The sequence below is a fragment of the Sinohyriopsis cumingii genome, chromosome 11 (assembly GCF_028554795.1).
Source record: "Sinohyriopsis cumingii isolate HCF-2022 chromosome 11, ASM2855479v2, whole genome shotgun sequence".
NCBI lineage: Eukaryota > Metazoa > Mollusca > Bivalvia > Unionida > Unionidae > Sinohyriopsis > Sinohyriopsis cumingii.
Genome location: NC_142971.1, coordinates 91702007 through 91729363, shown reverse-complemented (window position 1 = coordinate 91729363; position 27357 = coordinate 91702007). Strand labels below are relative to the sequence as shown.

At 36.6% G+C, this 27357-nt stretch overlaps 1 protein-coding gene across 1 annotated transcript in view; it reads right to left on the bottom strand.

Annotated features, from left to right (window-relative positions):
- Window positions 1–21416, bottom strand: part of LOC149788994 (von Willebrand factor D and EGF domain-containing protein-like) — a 63382-nt gene extending 41966 nt beyond the window's left edge. The window contains exons 1-8 of the mRNA XM_089975148.1: window positions 21361–21416; window positions 19644–19713; window positions 17664–17870; window positions 9469–9639; window positions 9037–9066; window positions 8538–8694; window positions 7799–7913; window positions 1105–1191 (exon numbers count right to left, since the gene is read on the bottom strand). Of these exons, the coding sequence (XP_089831274.1) occupies window positions 1105–1191; window positions 7799–7913; window positions 8538–8694; window positions 9037–9066; window positions 9469–9639; window positions 17664–17870; window positions 19644–19701 (825 nt within the window). The 5' untranslated portion in view covers window positions 19702–19713; window positions 21361–21416. The remainder of the gene's footprint in view (window positions 1–1104; window positions 1192–7798; window positions 7914–8537; window positions 8695–9036; window positions 9067–9468; window positions 9640–17663; window positions 17871–19643; window positions 19714–21360) is intronic.
- Window positions 21417–27357: the final 5941 nt, after the last annotated feature.

Sequence of the window (27357 nt, the reverse complement as noted above, 5' to 3'; positions counted from 1 at the left end):
GGGAGACAAAGCAATTGAAGTATATATAAATGTATCGTGTAACGGATAGATTTATTATTCAAAAAGGAAATCATATGACTTCAATTAGCTGTTAGAATTTTACATCAACTGTTTTATTACCTTCTTTATACTGACAAATTTAAATGTGTTATTGCAAGCATCTAACTGAAATAAATAAAATATAATGGTGTTCATTGTGGTTTGTGATCGAAATACGTACATTCGTCTTTTGAACAAAGTTTAAAATCAATAAAATCATATGTTAAGGTCTACAAGCTCCCATTTCAGCCAGATGATCGTAGCACAATTTTATTGAGAGTATGTATGTATGCATGTATGTATGTATGTATGTATGTATGTGTCAAACCGTACCAAAAACATACAAAATTGTTTGTATTAGTGCTCGTTAAGTTTCTGTACCGCGTATAAAACGGCATTAGTGAAAAATGGTTAGTAAATCATTACTCACTCATCAAATTCTTTTCTTTGTACCAAGACATGATGTGAGGTTCATAATCAGTTAGACAAACTGAACAAAAATCAGTGTGGACCCTTTATTCTGCCACTATGTACCTCGATGTGGTTCACAATTAGATATTTTAACGAGAAACACATGGTGTGGACTGTTTATTCTGACACTATGTATATGTTTTACAATTAGATTGCTTGACAAATTGGTCACTCAGTGTGGCCTATTTATTATACCACTATGTTCTTCTGAGTGGTTCACAATTAGGTAGTTTGAAGAAGAAGAAAAAAAAACACCATATGGACTGGTTTTTTTTCCCACTATGTACCTCTGTGTGTTTCAAAATTAGTTCGAAAGAAAAAAAGTGTTTACTGTATTCTGCTACTATATACATCAAGGAAGGTTTCTGACAAGATTGACCTTCGTAAAAGGAAATTTTCATCGGTATATGTTTCGTATTAAGAGAATGAATTTAAGATCCCAAGTTAGCTCATATTAAGCGAATCGTATTTGTGTCATGAAGAGTTATTTTAAGATTGTTTGATAGGCGTTCGGTCCGGGATTTCTAAATGCGTTTGTAATGGATGGAAATTCGTATAATGTATATTCGAATAAAATATTGCTGTTACATTTACCTGAATACCAGCAAATAGTCCAGAACTAAACGTTCTATTGCCCATTACACCAAAGTCACCGTCACGCACACGTACACCACATTTGATCTGAAATAATATGTGACAGGTTTTATTCCAGTTTCAGACAAAGTATAACTCTCTAACCTGTTTGATTATATTGGTGTTATTCTGTATAAATTTGTTTCGTATAATCATGTATACGAACTTACTATATTGGGATCTAGGAATATCGCTTTCCACTCTAGTAGTTGTGATTTGAAAGTTTGCCTCCCCCCGTTACAGTTGTTAAGGTCGTTATTTAACCAAGTCTTAAAAGTAATTTTAAGGACTCCATTCAACGTCGTCCTGAATTTATTTTGATGACGATGTTCAACTATGTCTGGGTAAATGTGTCTCGCCAATATGAACCCCCTCCCCCTACTCGTTACAATTATGCTGAACACATATTGTATGATGCACGTGTACTTGGATATTTACTGTGAAGAAATTTAGACCTTCTCCTTGATATTGCGTAACAAAAGGATTTCAACTAGAGGTAGTACCCCGAAGTCAGGAAATCATTTAAAAGGAAACATGAGATATATTTTGTTCAGAGTTTGTAAAGCTTAATATAAATAATTTTTAATGTATTGGTTATTCATGACGGCAGAGCATTGGACAACCAAACCAGATCAAAGGCATAAAATTTGCTCTGTATCTGAGTCCCACATCGGGCCTAAAGTCTTGCTCATTTAATTGGAGATAACTGTAAGCTCGTATTAACTGACTCGATGGTATGAAAGTTGAAATGTGTTACTTGTCTAGAGTTGAAACTGAATACATATCTACATGTACGGAAACAAATACCGTGAACTTTATTCTTGTATTCTCTTGAGTAACTGGTAGGTATTAGTCTGAATTACTTCCAGATGTTCTAGCGCTTCATTTCGCCCTAGGAATTTCGGTGAGGGTTCAATTCATATACTTGCTGGTGTTTACCGTTTGAATTACACCTTGAATTCTAACGTTCGTTTCGCTCTAGGAACTCCATATGGGTTGAATTCAGATCTATTCTAGCCAGGACATTCTAAGTGAAGTAGTCAGAGGAGGACTGCTTGAGGATTGACCGATATGGGCCTGCAGATTTCATTTTCCCTATTTTATGTTGACGGTAGCAGTGGAAGTTTCTACATTGTGCAAACCTACCGTATCGGGCAAGAGCGATGCCCCGTGAGGCAGCCATCACACTAAAACGTCGCTGGAATAAAACAAAGAAAGAGCCCACATTGGCGTCGTATGTTTTGTGTGCCTGTTAAACTACATATGCAGCAGTGCTCTGGGAATTGGCAGTGACGCAGACCGTTCCAGTGTTTCTTTTTCTCTTGATGAAAATAAGCAGCTGATTCAAAATTCCAGCGAGATTTTTTTGTTATCTTCTCGCGGTATCATTTCGAGTTATACCGATTCGTCAATTAAAGTCAGTTACAGCCCTGTGCGCCGCAACCAGTATTTTATGTTTCATGGATCTGTATTTGTCGACTTTGTCAAGTATAAGCATAAAATCTTCCTCAGATATAGCGTTGTCGCGATGCACCTGAGATATATATTGAAAGGTTGGTTACGGTTTGTTTCGGCCAAGAAGCGGATTTTATTGTACTTTCATCTTTCATAGACGAACTTTGGCTAATATAATTTATAGACTATAGAAACCAGCTCGTATCCCAAGGTTGTGACAACTGGATGGGGACGGCAATTATGGTTAACAAAATTCCTATTCCCGCCACGTCGGTGCTAAAAGACACTCATCTACGTGGTGTGAGCACCATCCTACATGTTGACATCATGCGTGCACTTTTTGTAGAGGGAGTGACAGTGTTCAGTGTCAGCCAATAATTAACTTTCAATCCGATCCGGTGGTCTAGTGGTTAGAGCGTCCGTCTCGGAAACAGGAGGTTGTGAGTTCGATCCCTGCCGAGTCATACCAAAGACTTTAAAAAATAGTATTAACAGTTGCCTCGTTTGGCGCTCAACATTAAGAGGTTAGTGTTAGGACTGGTCGGCCTGGTGTCAGGATAATGTGGCTGGGTGGGACATCATGCTACATGATGCCCCAGTGTTGGACATCACTATAAACTTCTTCACTGCAGACATCGTAGCGATATGACTGAAAAATTGTTAAAGCTACGTTAAAAATCACATACACACACACACACACACACACACACAAACACACACACACACATTAAGTTTCAACCTCTCATCTCTTTTATAAGAAAAACATTTCTTGGAACGTATATACTTGGAACAATGTAATACATATTTGACGAGTGTGTTATGAAACTAATTGATACAGAGGTGGAACTTGGTTAGCTCTTATGCGGACACGCACCCTTAACCTATATCTGTAGAGTACTGACAAGACGGCGATTATATCAAAGAAAATGACAATTATCTGAATATCTTTAGTCCTGGTAATGACTCTATCTTGAAACGCCAGCCAGCACGCTCATCAGGAGTTCCAAAAAAAAGCCAGAACCTCGTAGAAGCATTGGGTGATAGTCGTCTTGTGAGTTCTTGTGTTAGTTTTTCAAGTGAGATCGTGCACTCAAACATATTACATGGATAAGGCTTTATGTTTATCCCCGGAGGACTCGTCACCTACAAGAATATCTTCTTGAAGCAGTGTGCTGTTGCTTTCATCAAGATTATTATTAGCTGTGTTTATCTAATGTGCAATGTACGTCATCTCCTGATATGAAACTATAAAATTGTCGTCACTAATACAGATATGTGGATAACTTTTGTCGAACCAACATACGAGGGCTAACAGATAGGGCAGAGAGAGAAAATATGGAAGGGATCAGGGATTTTGATACATTACAGCCACGTCAACCAGCTGTAGTCAAAAGTGATTTCATGAATGACGGCAATTATTTACTTTTCCACCGTATCAAATGTATGATACCAATTCAGAGCTGTAATGGTTTAAGCTCTAGTTGTTCAAATTTTAGTTATGCTAAACTGGTCTGTACAAAACAACCAGGAGCGCTAGTAGTGTACTTGAGTGAATGCATGTCGTCGATCTTACAGCTTCCTGACCGATCTAGAAGACTGGCCAATGCAATATACATCGCAAGTACTTGTGCTTTGCCTTAATAGCTGTGGGAAATATAGCGTTGATGGCGTTATTAACCATAAGGATGTGGACATTGCTATTCTCTAGCCCACGGAAGAATATATCAAGAAACAGTTTTACATGCGAAATGATAAATCGTTTCGATCTGAAATTTGAACATTACTCGCTGAGGCATGGAACAGAAAACTTATGGGAAACATGTATACTTGACTAGACACAAGGCTTTACCCAAGCTGGTGTATTGCTGTTAAATGTTTATTTTAGGACATATGTCTGTTTCATTCTGTCCAAGATGAAATGCGCAACACAATAGTTGGCGTAATGAAGGTCTTTGACGCACTTCATCAGTTTTCGTGATTTCTATTGCAAAGACGACAACTCATTCAATGACCTGATGAGAGAAAACGATATAATTGAGGCTTCACGTCGAGCGGAAGCCTTTGCATTTCTTAAAAAGGAATGTTTAGGTAACCTCAGCCCCCGTGGTGTCCTACCAGTTTTTTGTGCTCTAGAACGGCCTGCATAAAATCGTTCTGTAGTGTTTAAAATGGTGGTTTTATGTTGTAAGCTGAGTAAGTCACAATACCATTTGTGGACTTAAGCTATGTGCTGCCTGGAGTCAAGCAATTAGTAAACCATATCCAAAGTGTCACAAGAGCCTTGATAGAAACTGAGTGACCTTGATATTGAAGAGGAAAAACTAAATGCAATGGAAGCCAATCCGAAAGTCAAAAAGACAGTCCACACAATTGCTATCAAAACTACAGGAAAAGCATTAACCCTAAAACATCAGTGTGGCTGTCTCCCTGACCTAGTGGCTTCTACGACGAGGAACTCATATATAGTCCTACCTCTTTTTGTGGGCCTTAAAACGATGAGCGATGGAGACGTTGAAAAAATCTTTGCCATATTGGAGGCTGAATTGGGGGCCACAATGACTGATTCGTTGAGGTGGCCCCTACCTGGCCTATACGCGGCAGTTATGGGTTACTTTCTTCTCATAGACAACCGTGAGTACCTTGTGATTGTAGTAAAAGATGATTGGCTCATCGGATACTCTTTGACAATAAGTCATCCTTCCCTCAGGTACCGCCGGTACTAGTATTCATTTCAGCGGGGATGATAACACAGAGTCATTTGGAAAGAAGGCAGTAAAATTAGCAAAACGATGAGTGCGACATTGAAAACAAATACGCAACCGTCGGCATTACCTAAGTCAGAACCATTTGAGCTACCGGCACAATGTAGCCGGACATGATTTAGGTCACTCAGCCTAAAATCCCATATAAGGTGCTTCTGATAAAGTCCTTTCTGCTTGATGAAAGAACCCTGGGCTGAGAAATAGTACACAACAGTACAGGCAAACGCAGTACGAGGGCAAGATAGCACGGTGCAATTGTATAGTCGCTTAATTTAGGCGGCTGAACTCGTGTACGCCTTATACGGCGGCTTACAACCGGAAGGACGGGTAGATGTCAGGGCAAGCGACAAGCATCGCAGGCGCAAGCCACTATTTGGAACACCCCAACCTTTTTAATATGGAATAGCAGTCTTGCAAGTTTCTTGAGAAACGCAATATGTTTATGGTAATATTCTCAACACATCGCGTCTATTGTCCTGGAGCAGGAACTGGACGTTTGTCTGGTCGTGACATGTTCCGCTCATTCTGTGTGTGTGTGTGTGTGTGTGTGTGATTTGGAATTTTAACGTAGCCCTAACAATTTTTCAGTCATATCTCTGCGATGTCTGCACTGTGGCAGTTAGTCATGTCTAACACTGGAGCATCATGCTGTAGACATGTCCCATCCAGTCATATTATCCTGACACCAGGCGTAACAGTCCTAACACTAATCTCTTAATGCTGAGCGCCTAGCGAGGCAGCTGTTTGTACCAGCTTTATAAGTCTTTGGTATGACTCGGCCAGGATTCGAATCTGCGACCTTCGCATCCGAGGCGGACACTCTAACCACCAGGCCCCGGGAGCGGTCCACCACTCTGTGGTAGTAGTAGTAGTAGTTCACTGTAATGTCGATGATGTGGTCATACTAAGGTTGTAATACGTATTCTTTTAAAAGAAAGACTATTACCTAACCCGTCCTTTTCTTCCTTCTAACAGCATGATAACTTTATTAGCATGGTTCCTTACTTTATTCTTTCGATTTTTGGTGTAGTACTGTTGCACCACAAGCAACATATGTATTGTGCTCTACATATGATACTTTTTACAGACTTCCAGCATTGGGATATATTTCATCCTTTATAAACGCCACCATATCTTCACCACAAAACTCATCAACATATTTTCCCATATGGCTCTTTATATTCTAGCTTAAGTAAGTGCATTTTTTTGTGGGGGAGGAGGTGGGGGGGGGGACTTGCTGTTTTCATTAAATTTTGAAAACCATTCTTAAGGTTTTGGCAATGCCGCTGTAGTCTTCATGCTCGCACTTGCATTTAATCTCGTCTTCAACAATATGTTTTTAGTCGAGGTTTCATGTTCTTAAATTTTATTCAGGACGTGGTTAAATATCGTCCTCAAAAATTTGGTAGATGATGCTATATAACTCTATTCAATATATAAATGACAATTTGTAACTATAATTTTGTGCATGTGCTTTACATTATTTATTAAAATTCCAGTGCGTTTGCATAATTCTGCTGGCCGAGTAAGTTATATGCCATGCATCTCGAATCCTTACCCTGATACTAATAATGATAATAATAATAATAATAATAATAATAATAATAAAATCTGGATAGGTTTAATATTATTTGGAGGTTTATTGTCATCTGTTAAATGTTTTTGTTTATTTTGTTTGTTTATTTCAATTTATGCCTTCAGGTCAATCATTTCTTCGAATTTTTTAAGTAGAATGCTTAACTTCAGTGTAAATTTGTACCTAGCTTCATTCTTGAAAATATATGTAATATCTAATTTTCCAAACTGTTGATGAAAAGACATATAAATCACGAAATAATTCATGGAATAAATTATTCTTTAGAAAAGCTCACTCACAATCAAGCTTAGAAAGCCAAGTTCTCATCGCTTCTCAGAAGTCAAGTGGTACGGAATAACAAGCATCTTTTATCATTCATATGATGATCTAAGACAAGGTGGAGATTATGTTGGCTGAGCGTACATGTATATGTGTGTAATGCCTTATAATTAGTCTTTCATCATTTAAGATAGAGAATCCAAGATTAAGGGTGGTCCGTGTATGTGCACACTGATTTTTGGGTGTCAATCCATTTCCAGCAGAAGACATTTTGGAGATCGAACAGTTTTCACAATATGTATAATAGGGGAGAGGGATAACTGAGAATGCGCGTTGTGATGCTGCTTTACCACAGACTTGTAGTTAAAATTGTACAAGGGCATAAATGGTTAAACCAAGGGTATTGTCTATGTCACCATCATATTTTTCAATAATAACTGTGATCATATAAATGTAATAATTTAATAATATTGTCGTGAACTTGTTGAGAGAATCAAGCCTTCCAACCACTCATGAAACAATACCTACGAACCTAGATGCAAACATATAGTATTATATTTCAATGAAGCATGCCATTTTGTACCGTTATTCCCAACGATATGTTGTTAGCAAGGAGATTTTCTTCCATTAACGCAGTTTCGGTGATATCTGCCTTCTTTCTTGGTCCCAGCGTCAAGAGGTAGATATCATCAACATACCTAAGTAATGAAACAAAGAAGATTTCGAAGATTTTAATATGATATGATGCAATTGTTTAAAATCTAGATCTAATTTAAAAGCTATATCTTTTGTTTTTTATGCAAGAAAATTTATACATTTTCTGTATATATATTCAGTACGGTGAAAAACTTCAAAGGTATATCTAAATTCATTATTTGAGATATTTTGCAATAGGCCATGCAGGACGGGCATTATCATTTGGTGGATGAAGAACACTGGAAGAACCTAGAAGCTGCGGCGAAGCTTTCTCGCATAACAACGTTGATCGAGCCAAGACTCGAACTCACGCGGATAAAGGTGTAATGTGTGAGTGATCTGTAAAAGCGAGCGCCTTTGACTCCTTGGCCACCCGGGGATCCTCCACAGTATCAAGACAAATGTGTTATTTTTAGAACCTTTGACAGAATTAGTTGGGAGGTATATTAGTTGTTTATTTATATTTGGAAGAATAGACAAAATATTTTTCATAATTCACATGCTGTCTATGAATTGTAGAAATTTAATTTTTTTAAATTATTTATTTAGCTTGAGTTAAAAAGTATTGCATGATAAAGTTTTCTTGTTGTGGCTATAATTCTTCAACAGCTAAAAAAGCTGCTTACCACATAACTGTGTAGAGATAGTTCTCGTTTGTGCTTATGTCGAAGTTACACATGAATGTAAGCTGGGGCATCTTCTGTTCATTTGGACGTTGCTCCCACTGCAGTTCGCTCTGAACTGATGCAGAACTGGGAAGGAAACCTGGTGGCGGAGCAATTGCTGTAATTACCAAACAAATACGGTAACTAAAGATGTGGAAAGTCCAGTACTTTAATGATAAAAACAACGTTTTCCTGATTTAAAGACTTGTTAATTTATGTTATTTTTTCGTATAATGTATATAGTTGGCGATTTTGTCCAGGTTGTATCATCTTTTTTTAAATAAAACAAATAACCTATCCACATGCAATGACAGTCGCTACCAAGATGTGTGAATTTATTTGTTTGTTATCAATAATGCCTTCATATAGTATTTTGTTTTGCTACATTATTCCAGAACCGTTCTAGAATTACAGTGTGTGTGTGTGAGAGAGAGAGAGAGAGAGAGAGAGAGCGACTTACGAACATCAGGTATCTGTAAGGGCGGAGGATCTGTAGAAATAATATCTCAGCTGTGAAATTTTTGCTTTAGTTCACAGTTTGTATTATATAAAAATAAATGTAGCTTACCGACTGTAATGTCAGCGCACGAATATGCCTAAAGCTACCCTTTTAATAAGAAAAATGTTTGATAACTGATATTTATTAAGAAATAGCATGACAATAATCCATATCATATTATTTAACAATCAATAAAATACGAACCTCAGCGTACTGACTTTACGATAAGTACATTCATCATCATATACGAATGAAATTATATTTGAAAGAATGTCAAGAATGCATGATCTTTTCATTTCACATTTGTATTAATCAAATAGTCCTATATAGCCAGCAAATATATTTAGTTTTGAAATCAGACAATGTGTTGTAAGTGTCCAAATATTTACATACCAAAACAGTATCCTGTGTTGGTTGGAGTTGGTTTCAAGTAGTAGAAAAAATCTCCATCACATTTTATCACTTTTATCACTCTTGCTTCCCCGCTGGTGTCACAATTATCGTGGAAGCCTTTTGTGCATGCAAGTCTTACAACGTCACCTTCTGTCTCAGTTGGAAGTGTACCTATTGATGAATAGTAATCGTCGAAACACCATACTATTTCGAATTCAATGACTTTGAGTTTCTAAACATTAGGACCAAAACTATGTCACAGCATAGAATAATCATTAATGTATGCCTCTGTCCTCAGAAAACCGAAAGATCCTTGGGACTACGTGTGGTTCCAATGTATCACCCAGCCACACCCTCCCAAACCATCTCTACTTTATGTTCACCCATTCCATGAATGGTTTTTATAAACCTTTTGTATAGCTAATACTGAGAGTCATAAAGGGCACTACATCATTGAACAAGAACCTTTGTATTGTTGAATCATGTTTTGTATGCGTAAGCAAACAAGATGTTCTATGGATTTAGTGATATCTATTGTTTCAGTACTTACTCGTGATCATTCAACAGCTGATATTAAATGAACAAATATTGTTTTAAAGAACCAAGAGTTTACAGCTTAGTAGTCAAATCTTTTGGCTAGATCATCAAATACAAAACAATCTACTCAATCAGCTGTGGCTGGAATTAGTAATGGATAATAAACGTAGAGTTATATATATGAATATATATATATATATATATATATATATATATATATATATATATATATATATATAGATAGATAGATAATGACTAAACTTCATACACACTTCTAAGTGCCTGACTGTAATCTCTCGTCGCATCATAATGACTACATCATCTGATCATCTGTCCCTCCGTTTTATTTTTGCAGACAATTACCACCACTTCTAACTTATATCGCATTCTTTTGGGCAACATTACAACTTTAAGTGAATGTTATTGTTTTCAGAATGAGCTATGACTTTTGCAGAAATCAAGATCAAAACCTGTACAATTTGGCAGGTTTATTCAGATGTCGGTGCATCTATATATATATATATATATATATATATATATATATATATATATATATATATATGATGTGTTCATGACATAAAAAAGAGGGGTGCAAGTTATTGTCAGAACCAAAGTGAATGAGAACGATGGTTTGTATTATTAACTGGTTTGATGAGTTTGTAAATTGAAATGTACATACAACAGCCTACTCTTTCCGACATCGATAGAGTCAAGAGGAAGATAGAGAGTGAAATGACAGAATACCCTAGGTCAGTCGTGCAAATATTACAAAGTCAAAGTATATGGGTACGTAATTAAAACAAAGACAAACGTTGTGTTTGATGCTGGCCACTTTTGTGACTATGTATTGAACGTAAATGATATTAGTGAACCAAACATTTACTATATATTTACAGCATAACATAACTATGTGGACAAAGTCTATAGCGTAAATGTGCTAAGAAATTGAACAATGAGACATAGCATATAATACAGACATTTTTCGAGGTTGCGACCGCCGTAAACATGATTGTTATATACTGAGCAGACTCAACCTAAACTATGTATTTACAGCAATGTTACTTTGAACAAAATATGTCAAGTAAAGGTGCTAACAAATGAAACACTGAGACGAGCGGTATTTTAATACAACGATATTGTAGAAGCCGTATAACCTTGTATGAGCTTATTGTAGATGCAACAACCTAAAAACCAAACAAATGAAGAAAGTAAATATATAACAACAAATTAAAAATAAAAACAACAATAAACAAACATATCATTAACAACGAGATAGCATATTACAGTTATATACAGGGAGGTATGATGGGGTGGAGGTGGGAAAAAATTTCTACAGGAAAAGGAAACACGTCCGCATCCCAGAAGGAAATTGACTCAACTGACGCCGCAGTCGCTATCAGAGAAAATCCCTCCGCGCGCTGCTGGAGCGAGAGCATTGCGATTGGCTGGGCAGAACACGTAATTGAAAGCTATAAATATATTGGCCCTTGACAGCGCGTTACACGACAAATCTGGCGGGAAATTGTAGACCCAATCACACATCCCATAAATGTCCTTACGCGAGCGTAAATCGTTTTATGTGATGTGTTCATGACATGTATAGGAGGGGTGAAAGTTATTGTCAGAACGAAAGTGAATGAGAACGATGGTTTGAATTATTAACTTGTTTTATGACATTGTCAAATGAAACGTACATGCACCAGCCTACTCTTTCCGACATCGATAGAGTCAAGAGGAAGATAGAGATTGAAAGGACAGAATACCCTAGGTCAGTCGTGCAAATATTACAAAGTCAAAGTATATGGGTACATAATTAAAACAAAGACAAACGTTGTGTTTGATGCTGGCCACTTTTGTGACTATGTATTGAACATAAATGATATTAGTGAACCAAATATTTGCTATGTATTTACAGTATAACATAACTATGTGGACAAAGTCTATAGCGTAAACGTGCTAAGAAATTGAACAATGAGACATAGCATATAATACAGACATTTTTTGAGGTTGCAACCGCCATAAACAGAAATACAGCAAACAGAGCTTGCTGTATTTCTGGCAGCCACAAAAAGGTAGGTGGGGCAAAGAATAAAAATGTCCAGCATCAAAGAAAAGATCAATGTTGATCAAAATTAAACCGATGAATTCTGTATTGCCGGGGCAGTAGAGCACCCTCATACTCCCCGGTAGTTAGAATATATGCAGCATGTATGGAGGATTGGGAAGAAACTTTCAAACGGATGCGCGTACTTCCTGAATGAGCTGTTGGTCTTCCGGAGCTGTTAGAGTACCATCGTACGCTCCTGGTGGTCGAAAAGGCAGGTAGACACAGATTAGTCCGGGTCGAGTGAATGATATCCCAGCAAAGCACGGTCGATGACCATGATTCTAGGTCTGTGAAACCCACGAAACCTGAAAGAGGAATTAGCACATACGGCGGAATGGCGATCTTAGAAAAAGTGATTGAAGGCTACAAAGCTGAGACCTTTTGCCTAACCTTATGCAGTTCTTAAATGTACCTGAAAGGGTCATATTGATTATTGAAACTGATAGAGAGAATACAGTCAAATAGTCAGATGTGAACTCTTTAAATAGCGTCCAAGCCCGTTTATGCGTGGTTTGTGTAGCTGGGTGTAGGATGTTTTTAAATAAAGGGTCAAGCGGGGCAAGGTTGGAAGAAGCAGAATGCGATGAAGGCGTGAGTCCGCATAGGGAGCCATGGCGTAGAAACTCGAAACCTGTTGGCGAGAAAGGGCATCGGAAAGTCTGTTACGTATACCAGTATATGCTATGCCCTGACCAAGATATTTAATTTAAGGCAAAATAGTACAGACTTGCGAATGAAATGCATGATTTTTGTTAGAGTATTGTTTGTTTATGGTTTCAACTAAGGCTTGATTGTCAGTGTGGAAATATATACATTTATTGGAAAAGTGTTCCCCCTAGACCTCAACTGCCAGAAAGATGAGGTAGAATTCTAGAAGCGTTATATTTTGATATGCCCATGTCTGATCCCAGATGCCATAGAAATAGTGTGTGACCCGGATGGCACTGTATCCGACTGAGGCAGAAGCATCTGTGTACAAGTCCAACATGTCGGAGGTCAGACAAATGTTGTGTAAAAATAAGTATCTACCGTTAAAACCGGTTAGAAAGTTTTGCGAGGCCCTTAAATCTTCCTTTATCTCATTTGTTAATCTAATGTGGTTTTGCGATGCCAATTGTCAAGTTGATGAGTCGCCTAAGAAAAGCTTGTACTGGCAAAACAACTGCGCAAGAAAAGTTAATAGTACATATGATGGATTGCAACTCCTTGAAAGCAATTTTATTTCAAGCAAGATATAAATGTACGAGTTTATTACATTGTTATAGTCTGCCCGTGGGAAGGCGAACCTCCATTCTCACGGAATCCAAATCGTATCAGAGTTACGTCATGGTTCTTGACGGGGCAAATGTTTAATCCGCAGCCATAGTAACGCCGATATCGGCACATACAGTCAGGAAGAGATAGAACTCCTGCTGGCATTGGACACGAGTTGCATCTAGTATCAAAAACTCGTCCAAAATATGCGTCATGTATGTTATAGATAACTTTGTGTTCGCATTGAAGAGAATTGCAAAAGGTCTCCAATATCTTGCAACTGGAAATTCAACCCATTGGTAAGCATTTGTCAAAACAATAATGTTCCACCACAAAAAGCCAAACAATGTTATTGCATGGAACAAACAGGAAGAATATGGAAGCATTTCATATGTCTGTTTTTGCCATAAAACACCCTCTACCCGGCTGTTTTATACATGTAGCGAGAATCCACTGTCCTACTGTGATTTGGACATTCCTAATTTTTGGAACAATGCTAAGTACAGGACCAGTACTGTGCGTATCTAACTGAAATTTGAAACTAGCATCCTGCGGGTTATTCATGAGGGTAGGAAAACCTATGTATGAGCCCGCCCATTTGTTTGCCTTAACTTTATCAGGGATTAGAGTTGATGGTGTGACTGACGAGCTTACAAATTTTGATTGTGAATCCCCCCCCCCCCAGGCAGAAACGATTTGGAAACGTTACCTGTATCCACAGCTGTACCTATAAGTGAAGCATTGGTTTCCACAATGGCACGGGAGACCATGGATGCTACTGGTTTGTTGTCTGTTTCTACGGAGGGTCCAAGTTAAAACCCAGTTTGTGGACCATTTTCCGTGGACGGCCTGCGCATAGCTACCAGCTGATCATATTTGTCATGGATCTCCTATGTCACTTGGGTGGTGAGCCTGTCGTAGACCTCTTGAGTTATAACATTAAGAAGATTGGGGTCCATCCAAGCCCCTTCGCTGGATGATCCAGGTTGAGGGTTGGCGGCCGTTGGCGTTGACAATGGTGCCTTCTTTATGGGCCTATTCACGGCCTCTTGGATTCTGGACCTTGATTGTCTGGCTGTCTTCACTGCCATGTGCAACGCAGCCCTCCAAGTAAGGAGCATTCTGTAACGAATGTCACAAAAAGTTATTTACATACATTTCAGTGTATTATTACGCAGCATACGTTGCAAATGAATAACCCTTATTGTAATGTTATGACCATCACTGTTCACTGTAGTGAGATGAGGCACAAACTTGGTAATAGTAAGAAAGAAAAATGAAGAAAAGAACAAAATTTGAACATTATGAAAATTATGGGTCGTTGTTTTCATACAACATATTCAGTATCAACAGAATTACAGATCAGTTGGCCTAAACGAGCTTGGAAACACAAAACCCATTAACATGGAGCAAAGCGGTGGAAGCAGAAAGCATGAATGACTAATCAAGTGTCAAGTAGTGAGGTGCGGGACCCAAGTACGCCAAGCATGAAACTAGTAGCAACCGTAAAACCTAAGGAACCAACTGGTAAACACACATGCCACTGATACGAAATCAAATGGTAATCATACAATCCAGTGGTACGGAACCAACTGGTAAACACAAAATCCAGTGGTACGGAACCAACTGGTAAACACACAGGCCAGTGATAAAGGAATCAACTGGTAATCATACAATCCAGTGATACGAAATCAATTGGCAATCACAAAATCCAGTGGTACGGAAGCAACTGGTAAACACACAGGCCAGTGATAAAGGAATCAACTGGTAATCATACAATCCAATGGTACGGAACCAACTGGTTAACACACAGGCCAGTGATACGGAATCAACGGGTAATCATATAATCCAGTGGTACTGAACCAGCTGGTCAACACACAGGCCAGTGATACATAATCAACTGGGAAACAGAAGGCTAACACACAATCCATTGGTACGGACCCAGCTGGAAAACACAAGCTATGGGTACGGAACCAATTAAAAGAAAAGGGTCCAACTAAATACTGCTAAGCCCGAGAAAACCACACAAAGCCCGAGAAAGCCACACAAGACCTCACAAAACCATGCAAAGTCAAATCAAGAAAGTGCACTTACGTTGTCAATCCGATTGATGAACAAACCAACTAAACCGAAAGACCACTTGTCAACACAATTATGCAGAACGAAATGACCGAAAATTGGGCGACAAAGTTCGAATTTCAAACAATCATAAAGTATTAACAAAGTATGATACCATCTTGTTGGAAATGTTTGTTATTATTCCACAAACGGCTCCTCCGACCAACCATCAACAGAAAATGCAATCTCCCAATATGTTACAACATTTCTTCCATATTCGACACCGCATAACAAACGTACACAAAGCCAGAAAAAAAGCGTATTACAGGGTTCATACGGAATTCTGAATGATGAATTCAAAGACTTTCCCAAACTTTCAAAGACCACAAACATAGATTTCCAAGACCTAGGTTCACTAACAATTTTTGTATACAGGTTATGTTATATGAGAAAACAAAGAATGCAAAACAATATAATATTGTTTAATGATGAAATGAAACTGAACGGGTTTTCAAAAGAAAGAAACCAGAAAAACTCCACTTCATCTATCTAACATTGGACAATTTTATTTGTGATTATGGAAAGAAATTAAAATGGTTGGGTTTATTTCAATTTTCAAATACTTTTAAAGACCTTAGAGTATTCAGCTTTATTTTCCCAAACTTTTAATGCCCTGAAAACGCTACCTCATTTTTCCCAAACTGTCAAAGACTTTAAAGACAGTATGAACGCTTGTATTATGAAGGTGCACCTATATTGCAATATCAGATCGATGAATAAATCAACCAAACCAAAAGACTAGGGCTGTACATATGCCCCCATTAATAGACCGCGAATTTGGAGATAAATTAATTTGGATATTTGAACTTAAGTGCAACGATTTGGCACACTAATGCTATACCATTTGAGCTACTGAAGCTTGCAACAAACGTGGAGTCGTTTGCAATTACTCTTAGGCTATTATATTTGTGAAATGAATTTATGCACGAGACGATGGGAAGTATATCTACGTTTAACTTTATGGTTCTCTGGTTTAATTTTGCGTACGACAGAGAGATCGAGCCAGATAATTGTGTCGACTATTCTGCCCCCAACACCATGCATATACATTTTAGAATGGCGCCGAATATTAAAATCGGGTCGCAATAGATCGTCTATTTCTGATTTCAAATGATGCTGCAATCTTTTACAAATGGAATGACCCAGTATGAGTGTGACTTAATGTATAATAAAAGAAACGTTAGCAGAATTTGTGGAATGGAAACAAGTTAATGTACGTAAATACTTAACTTCCAGGACAATTCGACTTGGTCAAAATTCCAGGAAATGGGGAAGATAACTTTCTACAGGAAACACGTCCGCACCCCGGAAGGAAATTGGCTCAACTGACGCCGCAGTCCCTATCAGAGAGAATCCCTCCGCGCGCTGCCGGAGCGAGAGCATTGCGATTGGCTGGGCAGAACACGTGATTGAAAGCTTTAAATATCTGGCCCTTGACAACGCGTTACACGACAGATCTGGCGGGAAATTGTAGACCTAATCACACACCCCATAAATGTACTTACGCGAGCGTAAATCGTTATATATATATATATATATTCAGTATGAGTTTTGTCTTCCAAAACTTTCGTGATGTGGTGATTTGTATAGCCACAGATCATCTGTTCTTTAATGACATTGTCTTGTTTCCCCACGAACGTGTCTATGTATTCCTGATCGGCAGGGGTATTATGCCTCAATTTATGGCTGTAGTTGAGTCAGTAGTACATTTAACAACGGAGGGGATCGGCTTTGTACCAATCAGTTGTATTGGACACGGAGTAAGTTACAGAAAATTTAATGCTCATAGGTGGCTGATCCACCTATTAGCAGTGAAACTTTCTGTAACTTACTTCGTGTCCAGTACAACTGTTTGGTGCAAAGCAGACACCCTGCTGAACGCCCTTAGTTGATCTAACAAGATCAGAAGAAGTAAATGACAGCATAAGATACAACAAGGTAAACGAGCATTTCAGCATAGAGCCGGACACATATGACCCAGACTGTACGGTCTAGTATAATGAGAGTTAAGTAAAAACACTGAACTGTCCGGCTTGTGATTGTATATTGGTATTGAATGTGGGGTAGTGATACACGTAGACAGTATATGATTGTTTTCGTTCAGAATTATTTTCTTTGAATACTTGGCTGGCAACCATAATCGTATATATTCAGTATTTACCTGTGAAGTTCCTCTTACCTTGCATCCATATAGGAAAGTAAGTCCCGCATCTGCCAATATCTGGAATAGTCTTGTCGTTCGGCATGGCGTAGTCCGCAACACTGTACCAGTTTTCTCTGAGAACACTGTCCTGTACTAGAGGTTCGTTTGTCGCCACAACGTAGTTCCTGGCTCTTCGATCCAGGTCCGGTAAAGCGACAGCAACAATGTCCTTACATGTTAACGCTGATAGTTCAAAGTGATATGTACGATAGAGTTTTCGTGATGCAATGAACGGACGTGTAAAATAAATTTAAAACAATCAATTTTTGTTTATTAAGTCAGTGATAGGGAAACGCGATTACTTTTGCTGATGAACTATATAATTTCCAATGTCTTAAGGAAGAAGATTTTATGATAAATAAAAATAATCTGTTTGTCAGACTGGTGATTTTAAAAAAAAATATTAAAAATATATCACATTTACCTCCTTGAATATTTGTCAAAATCGCATGTTGTTTTCGATTCCGCGTAGAAGTTTTTTTACAGTCAACTAAATGTAGGTGAATGGTGTAACGTTCCATTTCAACGTAATGTGATCTGCTGTTCAGTATGATACCCACTAAAGTTTCCAGTCTATTTAATTTGCAATTAAATGTACGGTATCAAAATCGACAAAACAGAAAGAATAAGTCCTGGAAGAATATAGAAAGGTTTATAAAAGGCATTTGTTAAGTAAACATTTAGGAATGAAAGAAAATAACTTTTATAGGTTCGCATAATTATGCTGGCTTATAATGTGTTTTGCAAAAATGAGCTCTAACTCATCTGCACATTCTCTTACAAATTAAGGACTTGTCTCATTAACAAAAATATGTTTAAGACCGACATGGAACTTTATCGATGCATTATGTCTGCATGGGGGAGGTGTATAAAAATGCCTAGTAACAAGCTAGAGAAACAAAAATGAGGATTCAAGCACTAACGTATTTAAAATAGTTATCTATATGAATCTGCTAATTGTCATTGAATGAACTTATCATTGTCCATTTCTGTTAGATATTGAATGTCATCCTACAAAAATTAAATTTATTTAGGTCGAAACACTGGATTAAATATCATACTTAAAATTACTTTTTTAGTTTTAAATCTGAAAACACTTATAATCATAACATAAAATGATGGAGATATCGGCGACAAATGAGTGTTCATTGCAAACCAAAGTAAATGAGTATGGATATTTGGGCTCAGCGTCGTTTTACTGAAGTAGACTTCAAACTTAACAAGGTCAGATATTTCACGTTTGAATGTATAAATAAAGCAACTATGCACACTGTTTCAATGTATCAATCCATGCAAGAAATGTCTTAACAAATATAAAATTCCATCAATATATACATCACAGGATCTTGACGTTTAATGGTGTTTAATATTTTCTTGAATTGTACCATGTATCAAATAAAGACACAGACGTACAGTCATATCTTGCTTCCATTCAAGAGACTAATATCAGCAGGTAACTCTCCCCTACAGAGTGTTGCTTTTGCATTTGCATTTTACTTAATTAAATGCAATAAGTATATTAAACTTGAAAACACCTGCCATACAATGAATATCATTTATTATTTCTTGCTAAATGCCACCGAAACAATGCAACGTCTAGAAGGAGAAACCTGTTGGATAGAGATTGACATTTGCATGGGCTCGCAGACTCAGAATGGTGTATTCCATTTGCTTTTCATGAAAATGCAATGTTTCCACTTCAATAGTAAAATATTTCACAATACTTAATGGGGACATAGGTACCCTCTAATATTTTTAAAACCATTTCAAGCTATTGTCAATTTTAAAACATTTATGATCTACTTGAGGAGGTATACAAAATCAACAACAATGTGTCATTTTGAAATAGACCTTTTTGTGACTTGAACTACACAGACGATTGATTTTTATTAGTTGGATTATTATCATCATCACTGCAAATCTGAGTCGGTGTGTGTGGAAAAAAATAATACTTACCAGCAATTAAGGATGTGCCACAAAACAGCAGGCATACAATGATTAATTGTATTTTCATGTCTATGTATTTCTGAAATTATGAATTAAACAGTATTGTTAAACGTGTTCATATAATAAAATTTATTATATATCGACCATATATTATAAACCTATCAATCTTTTACGCAAGAAAGCCAAAAGTTTACTGTTATTTCCTAAAAGTCGAGAACAATACTCTCGTTTTCTGAATTCGTATCACCCGTCTCTCAACTGAAGCTCTAACAACAGTTATAAGAGCGTCCCTAGCTTCCGGATTCCGACACCAGCAAATAAAATAAACTCTCAAAGCATCATTATGTAAGAAGCCTTGCATTAGATATCTCTGGAAGATCGAAACTGTGTCTTTCTCACAACAACCATACAAATATTTATTCCATGTTTTTCTAACAGGTAATATGGTCGAAATGTTCGTCCTAAACAAGAATCGCCAACCAAAACTGTAAAATTCAACACATTTACGGAAGTTCATGGTTGGTAACGTTGCTATGTTTCAAAATCAGTGGTGCACGGAGTGAGAGGTGGAATGGAAAACAGAAAATGGCATGGTGGTGATATTCATTTTCAAACTGTTGAAACGTGATATGAATAATTTTTTATTTAATCAACGTGAAAAATTACCTCGTACAGGTGAAAAAGAGAGTATCTTAAATATATGACATTCCGACCACGACAATTTGTCTGTACTGCAGAGTCTGAACAATGACTCAGTTGCATTCCGACCACGACAATTTGTCTGTACTGCAGAGTCTGAACAATGGCCCAGTTGCGGCTTATTTTTTCCTGAGACATCGTCCAAAAAGTATTAGTCTCCTTGAAAGTCCCATTAATCGCTCCGCGAATCTGCGCCAGATTCATTCTTCAAACATTTGGGATAAATGACAGCCATAGCCGTATCCTCACTTGTAATGCCAAATGAAATTAATAACATGCTCTTCAAAAACTCTAAGCCATAAAGTTTCAACAATTTTCCTAATCCCGCTCTAAATAACAGTCAGAATAATACTGTTCTTCACATGCCAGTTCGCATTAAAAAGGTTAACGAATTCGGCAATTTGTTTTGGTTTTTAATACAGCATAATTATTTTATTAAATTATTTGAAATTGATTGGTATATAACAGAGTAACTCGATTTTGAATGCCAGATCACGTGTCGGTTTCAGCTTCAGAAAATTCCATATATATATATATCTGAAGTGCACTGACTCAGTTTTATTCCATTTTGTCAATGAATTGTGTGCTTTGTTTTCTCGTGTTGACTTTCTTTGAAAACTACATTAGTAAATCTTGGAGCTCTCTCACTTTGGATAAACGTTGCCATGCTGTTATGTTATTTTGTGAAGTTAGCACTAGGCACAGAAAAAGTAGTTATGAAATCAAAGGAACTCCAAACTGTCAATAATACATATTTAATTTGCTGTTTTTACATATATTGTAACACTGGCCTTTTTTCCAAAAATAGAGTTCTATTTAAGATCAACGATTGTATTAACGTCTTTTGCTAACATTGTTACTACGAAATATTAATTTAATATTCGAAAAAACCTAAACATAAAACATAGTTTATGAAAATCAAATGTAACATAGAAACTGTAACAGTTGCAGGAATTTACTGTAAGGTGACGAAAATATTAAACATGGTAAAATCATGAAACTGTAAAATTAATTTCAAATCACTCACCTTGACAGTCGACTCTTGCGTTAGATACCTTTCGGAATGCTTATTGATAAACAGTTCTTTTTATATTTCTTTGCGGTAAATATAACTACTTCTCAGTTTGTCTGAGTCATCCACTTGGAGGTGAAATATGACTTTGTTTACGTAATCCTGATAACATTGACATGACGGAGGTGAAAATACAACTATGCTTGCCTAATAGTGATATAGCTGACATTACAGAATTATTGTTCTGTATTTATGTTCTAGAGAAGAGGTTGCACCATAAATTTACGAACAGTACAAATCACGAATCCCGTACTTGAAAGTCAGAGAGACGACCCTATAGTTTTGAAAACATGTCTTAAATAAATGGGATTCTTTGTACCAAAATAATAGTATAACATTGATTATGCGATCCGTAATGTCCTAATAATCAGTTTGCCAGAAGACTTTATCATTATTGTACGTCACTGCATTTTGTCTTTTCGGAACCATATTTTATGTAATATATTTATTATTATTATTAGTAGTAGTAGTAGTAGTAGTAGTATTAATTTTGTTTCGGTGGTCCTTACTGGCGTTTTCCCGGGTTCTTCATCAAACAATTATACTGGCCGCCAAGTATAGCCTATCTTGGGCTGAGAAATGGCGTTAAACCCCAAAACAACAACGAGAACATTAATTTTCAAGCTAACCAAGTCATCAGCTACTTGTAGTTCGACATGTTTTGAGAAAGCACATACATAAATTAAATAACGTATGTATTAAACGTTTTTCCATGTTTATCGAAACCTGGTAATGTGATGCGTTGAATACGATATATATATATATATATATATATATATATATATATATATATATATATATATATATATATATATATATATATATATATATATATATATATATATATATATATGTATGTGTGTGTGTGTGTGTGTGTGTGTTCTGCCACTTACTGAATTACCAATTTAAATATCAACTGATCAGACACACATTTGCATTTAGTATGTGACATTTGCAAAAATGTTATACATCAGCAAGCTTGAGTTAAATTCTGGCACTTTCTTTTACTTTGTAAGAATATCGAATCATTTAAGAGTTATATGCATATAATTTCTTCTGCAGCTGCTTCGACATAAGCGGATACACAACCAACCATTTGTCAGTCTTTCCCAGAAAGAAAAGATATCTAAAATATTTCTGCAAACACATAGGTATATCATCCAAGCTGAATTTTCTCTTAGACCGATTCTGCAACCGAGGATTTCATATTCCAATGTGCAGTAAGTTAAAGTTTTCTGGTGGAATATTTCACAAACTAGTACCATGTTAGAAAAATCTCGCTGAGTACACCAGAACGCGTAATGCTGACATTGGATCTCTCACCTTGGATGCAAAGGCGGTAGTGCTTTGGTTCAACAAGCTGCTAAACTCTGATGTGGAATTTTCCAGTGTTATAATTTCGTTAAAATGACATGCACAACCAAAAAAGTCCATAACTATGTTCGCAATCTATTTATCAGTTGAACTGCGATTTGAAAACAGTATTGATTTTTTATTTACAATGTTTCAACTAAATAAATTGGTGAGTTGCGCATTTTGTTTACTGGCAGAGCCCAGTTGTATATTCGCATATCACAAGCAGGCTCAAAGGAGCTGACCAACTGCACGTCCGAAAAGAATGCTATTAATACAATTATCTGCACAAATAATACTGATTCAAGACGGTATTTTTATGGTGAATTATAACTTTAAACATCAATATGTAACAAAATTAGAGTTCAACTTTTAAAATAAAATAAATTTATATGTTAAATTCAATGTTCATCAGCACTAGATCATGCTTCAATATTTGGTTAATAGAATTTTGAAAACAAAACAACGAGTATGCTAACGAAGCAGAGCAATAGATAGGTCTTTTGCAGTCTTCGAAAAAGTACTAAACATCAGACAATCACGCACGGATCTACTCATATTTCCAAGATGTCACGCCCACTCTCAAATATTTTTTCTATATCGTTGACGTATAGCATAATAAATGAACTTGCGCTAGACATTTGTATTTAAATAATTGTTTATGAAAACATTTGATCCGAAAAATGTGTAAGTGGCCTGAAGAAAATCTGCAAACACATGCATTATAAAACAACGTGGAAATGGCATTCATCTTTGAGGGTATTACGGTAAATTTTTATCTGCGTTTCAAAAAATCGATATTTAGATACATTTCGACTCTCCATTAATTCATCTCCTAGCTTGTTATAAAATCAGCTCGAAGCACATATTATCTTCACAAACATCCTTAATCGAACACTAATTTGCACTGCGGAAAAGCTGATATACCGATTAGCACAATATACAAAGTGGAAAAATATTATTTTGCTATTTTTGTGTATCTGTATATGTGTCCACGTATTTGTAATTGTATTTTAGTTGTATGTAACTACTAATTCAAACAAAAAGTCCGTATTAATAGCTGACTTAAAAACGTTAAAATCATTACCGAAATTCACACCATAAGTAGGTCTTTGTTGTCAGGTTCAATCATGCCTTCCTTATAATATATTTGAAAAACATATCATGATTTTTAAAAATATATTTTAAAGTTCGTTGGCGGTACATTTTTGGTAAACATTTAAATGACACATTTTAGAAATTACTTTACTACATTTGTATGTTTTACGCCACATTTTATATGCGTGAAATAAAAACCGACGGTCTGGGTTTCCATTAAGAATATTTTAATTTAATTTGAAAGGCTTGCGTCAACAGCATACTTTCGGGTAAAATTATCATCTAGGGATATTTCTTCTGTGATCAAACCATGTAATTACTAATGTAACGTCATCTAAATGTGACATTTTCCAATTCGATATTTAAGAGAAAGGTTGAAAGTGGATTCTATTCTCCAGTATACATGAATAACAAAACAAACTGGAATGGGTTCCATAACAATTCCTGAAGTCAATTTTCTGCGTTTCATTTCACGCTATAACTCATATCCTGGAGTAAGTACCTTGATCAAACTTGTGTGGATGGCTTGTATTTTACTCATGGAATACAGATCTTGGTCTTGCGATTAAAACTAATTAAGAAAAGACTACAACTAAGAGAAAAGAATTTCATACTTTAGTACTAGTCATCATAAGCTGACCAAATGTTATAGATAATTTTGGGTAAGGAAATAATATGTTCAATTTTTCGCTAAAAGTCAAAAGTCAGTTTCAGAGGGTAAACATTTGATATTTCATATTCTTTGATCCGCCATTAAATCTTTCACTGTGGCCTGTGTCATCATCATCCATGACGACTGTGTTGATGTTGTTGTTGAACATTATCCTTATTTAAATCAGCTATGACCAACTGCTTGTCACTTTTTCCCAATCTTAGCTTTTCAATAGATGCTCCAATAAACCACAACGATCTGACAGAAAATGAAGATTTTATATTTTGGGCAACGTTTTCCACACAACACCCATGGTTTTTGCTGTTGCTGTGATTATATTAGTGATGAGACGGATAGTGGTGAAACCAGGTTCAGTAACATTTTCAACAACTGTGAGGCTGCAAAGAATAAAAACTAGGTGGATAACCTTTCTAACTTAGTTCCACTTCTTTGATTGCACATTTTCTGTGTTCTTTTGTCGACAATGCTTTCGATATAGTTGTCGTGGTCATTCTTTGTAATTCGTGCAAGTAAAACGTTAGTTTAAAAATTTATCTGTTCAAATCTTCCAATTTATATACATGTGCGTGATATCCACAGACGTGCCCAGTCACATGAAGTAATTATGTCGTCCAGTTGAGTAAATATTCTTTGTCAAAAGTACCTTTCATTTTCCGATGCTGACTCAGTCAGTTTCTTCATTTAACACCAGGGCAGGACAATGACAATGACTACGACTGTAGATGTGATCTACATTTGTTTGCTCTGATGCCTCTGTGGTTAAAGCAAATGATCAAAACACTTTGTTTTGGGTGAACACTTATCCTGCAGCATATTTGATACTGCTGTGATATGATTGATTGTAAGCTGTTACAATCAATATTGTGCTGATCTGGATACGTCGACATCATATTTTGACTATTGCTTTTATTTCTTCTCGAATCGGTGTATTGGTGTCAACGCGGCTAAATTACTGATAGTAGTCTTTAACGTTGGTGTTTTAACAGGTTATGTTTGAAACTCTTCCCTATTTTTTTCTTCTTTGTCTTTCAGTATTTCCTCTTCCTCGTGTCCTTCGTCCTCTCCAAATATAGCCTTCGGTTATAAATTTCAATGACACTCCGTGGACAATGTTGTGGATTGCTGCATACTGAGGGGAGACATTGGATCCCATAGGTTCAAATTTTTCATGGTACTTAATGACATCATAAAAATCTACCTCATTTGATTCGGTAGTCAGTTTTATTTGATAAACAAACGATATTGCTTGTCGTTTCACATGTGAGGATCATCGTTGAGACGTTTGGTATCGCCAAACTGAGCAATCGGGATCCCAATTGTTTAACAACACTTGTACTTGAGATTTGTCTGTGGGAATTTTAAACAAAGTCACAAAATGGAGATTAAGACTGACGGTACAAAGGGCATTGCTTTGCGTGTATAAAAGTTGCGTGATATAAATAAAATTGTTGTTGCGTTGATGCCCTTTTCGTGTAAACGAATGTTTGAGTCTTCTTGAGTTTCACCGATGATATCATCCAAGATGACCAGACAAGTCTAACTGGAGTGAGGCACCATTTCGTCGTCTGCGCTAGGAATACCATCTGGAAAGGAAACATGTTCTCCTTGACTTTCTTTGAGTCACGAGTAAGCAGATTAAAACTATTTTTCTCCAACAGATAACATGTGAGCACAATGTCACATCAACAACCATCGTAAAATGTTCTCTTCTTGTTCATTTCGTCACAGTAACAATGGTAGATAAATCCTTGTGATGATGGTCGTAACGATTGGTGGTGGTGAAGATAGATATTCACACACATTATAAGATCTGTGCTTACTGGGCTACATCTCCTATACCAGCTTCCAGTTCAAGAGTTTATTTTGATAAAAATTACAAGCTACATCAAATTCTTGGAAGATGTAGACAAAGTTCAGATTATGTCTTCCTCAGATGGGCGTAGATCTGTATTCATTGCCAATCGCAATACTTGGAACAAAATGACTTTCTCGTGAAAAGATAAAGTTATTGTTAATATTGTTGTGTTCATGTCTCTTCCTTTAATGTCGATAAATTTGAAACGATGATACGGTCAATTGCACACATACTAAATTACGTACAAGGCGAAAGAATATCGTCCTGTGGAATTAATTCTTATATGATCAATATGTATTCATCTAAGTCTTTGATCCTTTGATTGACCCCCTACTACTGAGTTATGTGCAACACTGCGCGCATGAGACGTGACATCGATGATTTTATAACGTGTTCGCAGTTTTTCAATGTCGACCATTTGAAACTTACAAGACATCCAGCCTATTTATATAATTCATATACTAATAGCTAGAAAGATCATAGTGCTCATGTTGATGGGGTTTTGTTTAGTTTCACAAGAATCGTAACAAAATAATTATGAATGAGTTTTCGCTGATCTTAAGGTAAATTGTGAATTACTCTTATAAAGGACTCAGCTAGCGTTTAGGTTACATTTGTTCTCTGCGTTTCACTTTTAAAGGTCATCACAGTCTCAGTATGCGTAAATACATTTGTGTAGCTAAGAAGTAAAGCTGTAAAGGTTTTCTTCCAAAGTTTGACACGTTGATAGCATCACTTTCTATGGTGCAAGATGATGCACCGATCTTGTCGTAGTGCAGAGGACCATATTCGTCTTTTCTTGTGTAGTAAGCATCTTTTACAGGGACCGGGATGTACTTCTTTGTGGAGGTCTCTGTTCAGAAAGCTCAATTCCCTTGGAATCTCTCTCCTTTATAATTGGTGGCAGTAGTAATGTATGGTGTTGGAATCCGGAAATTACACTTTTTATCGTAGAAATTTGATAGACTTTCAC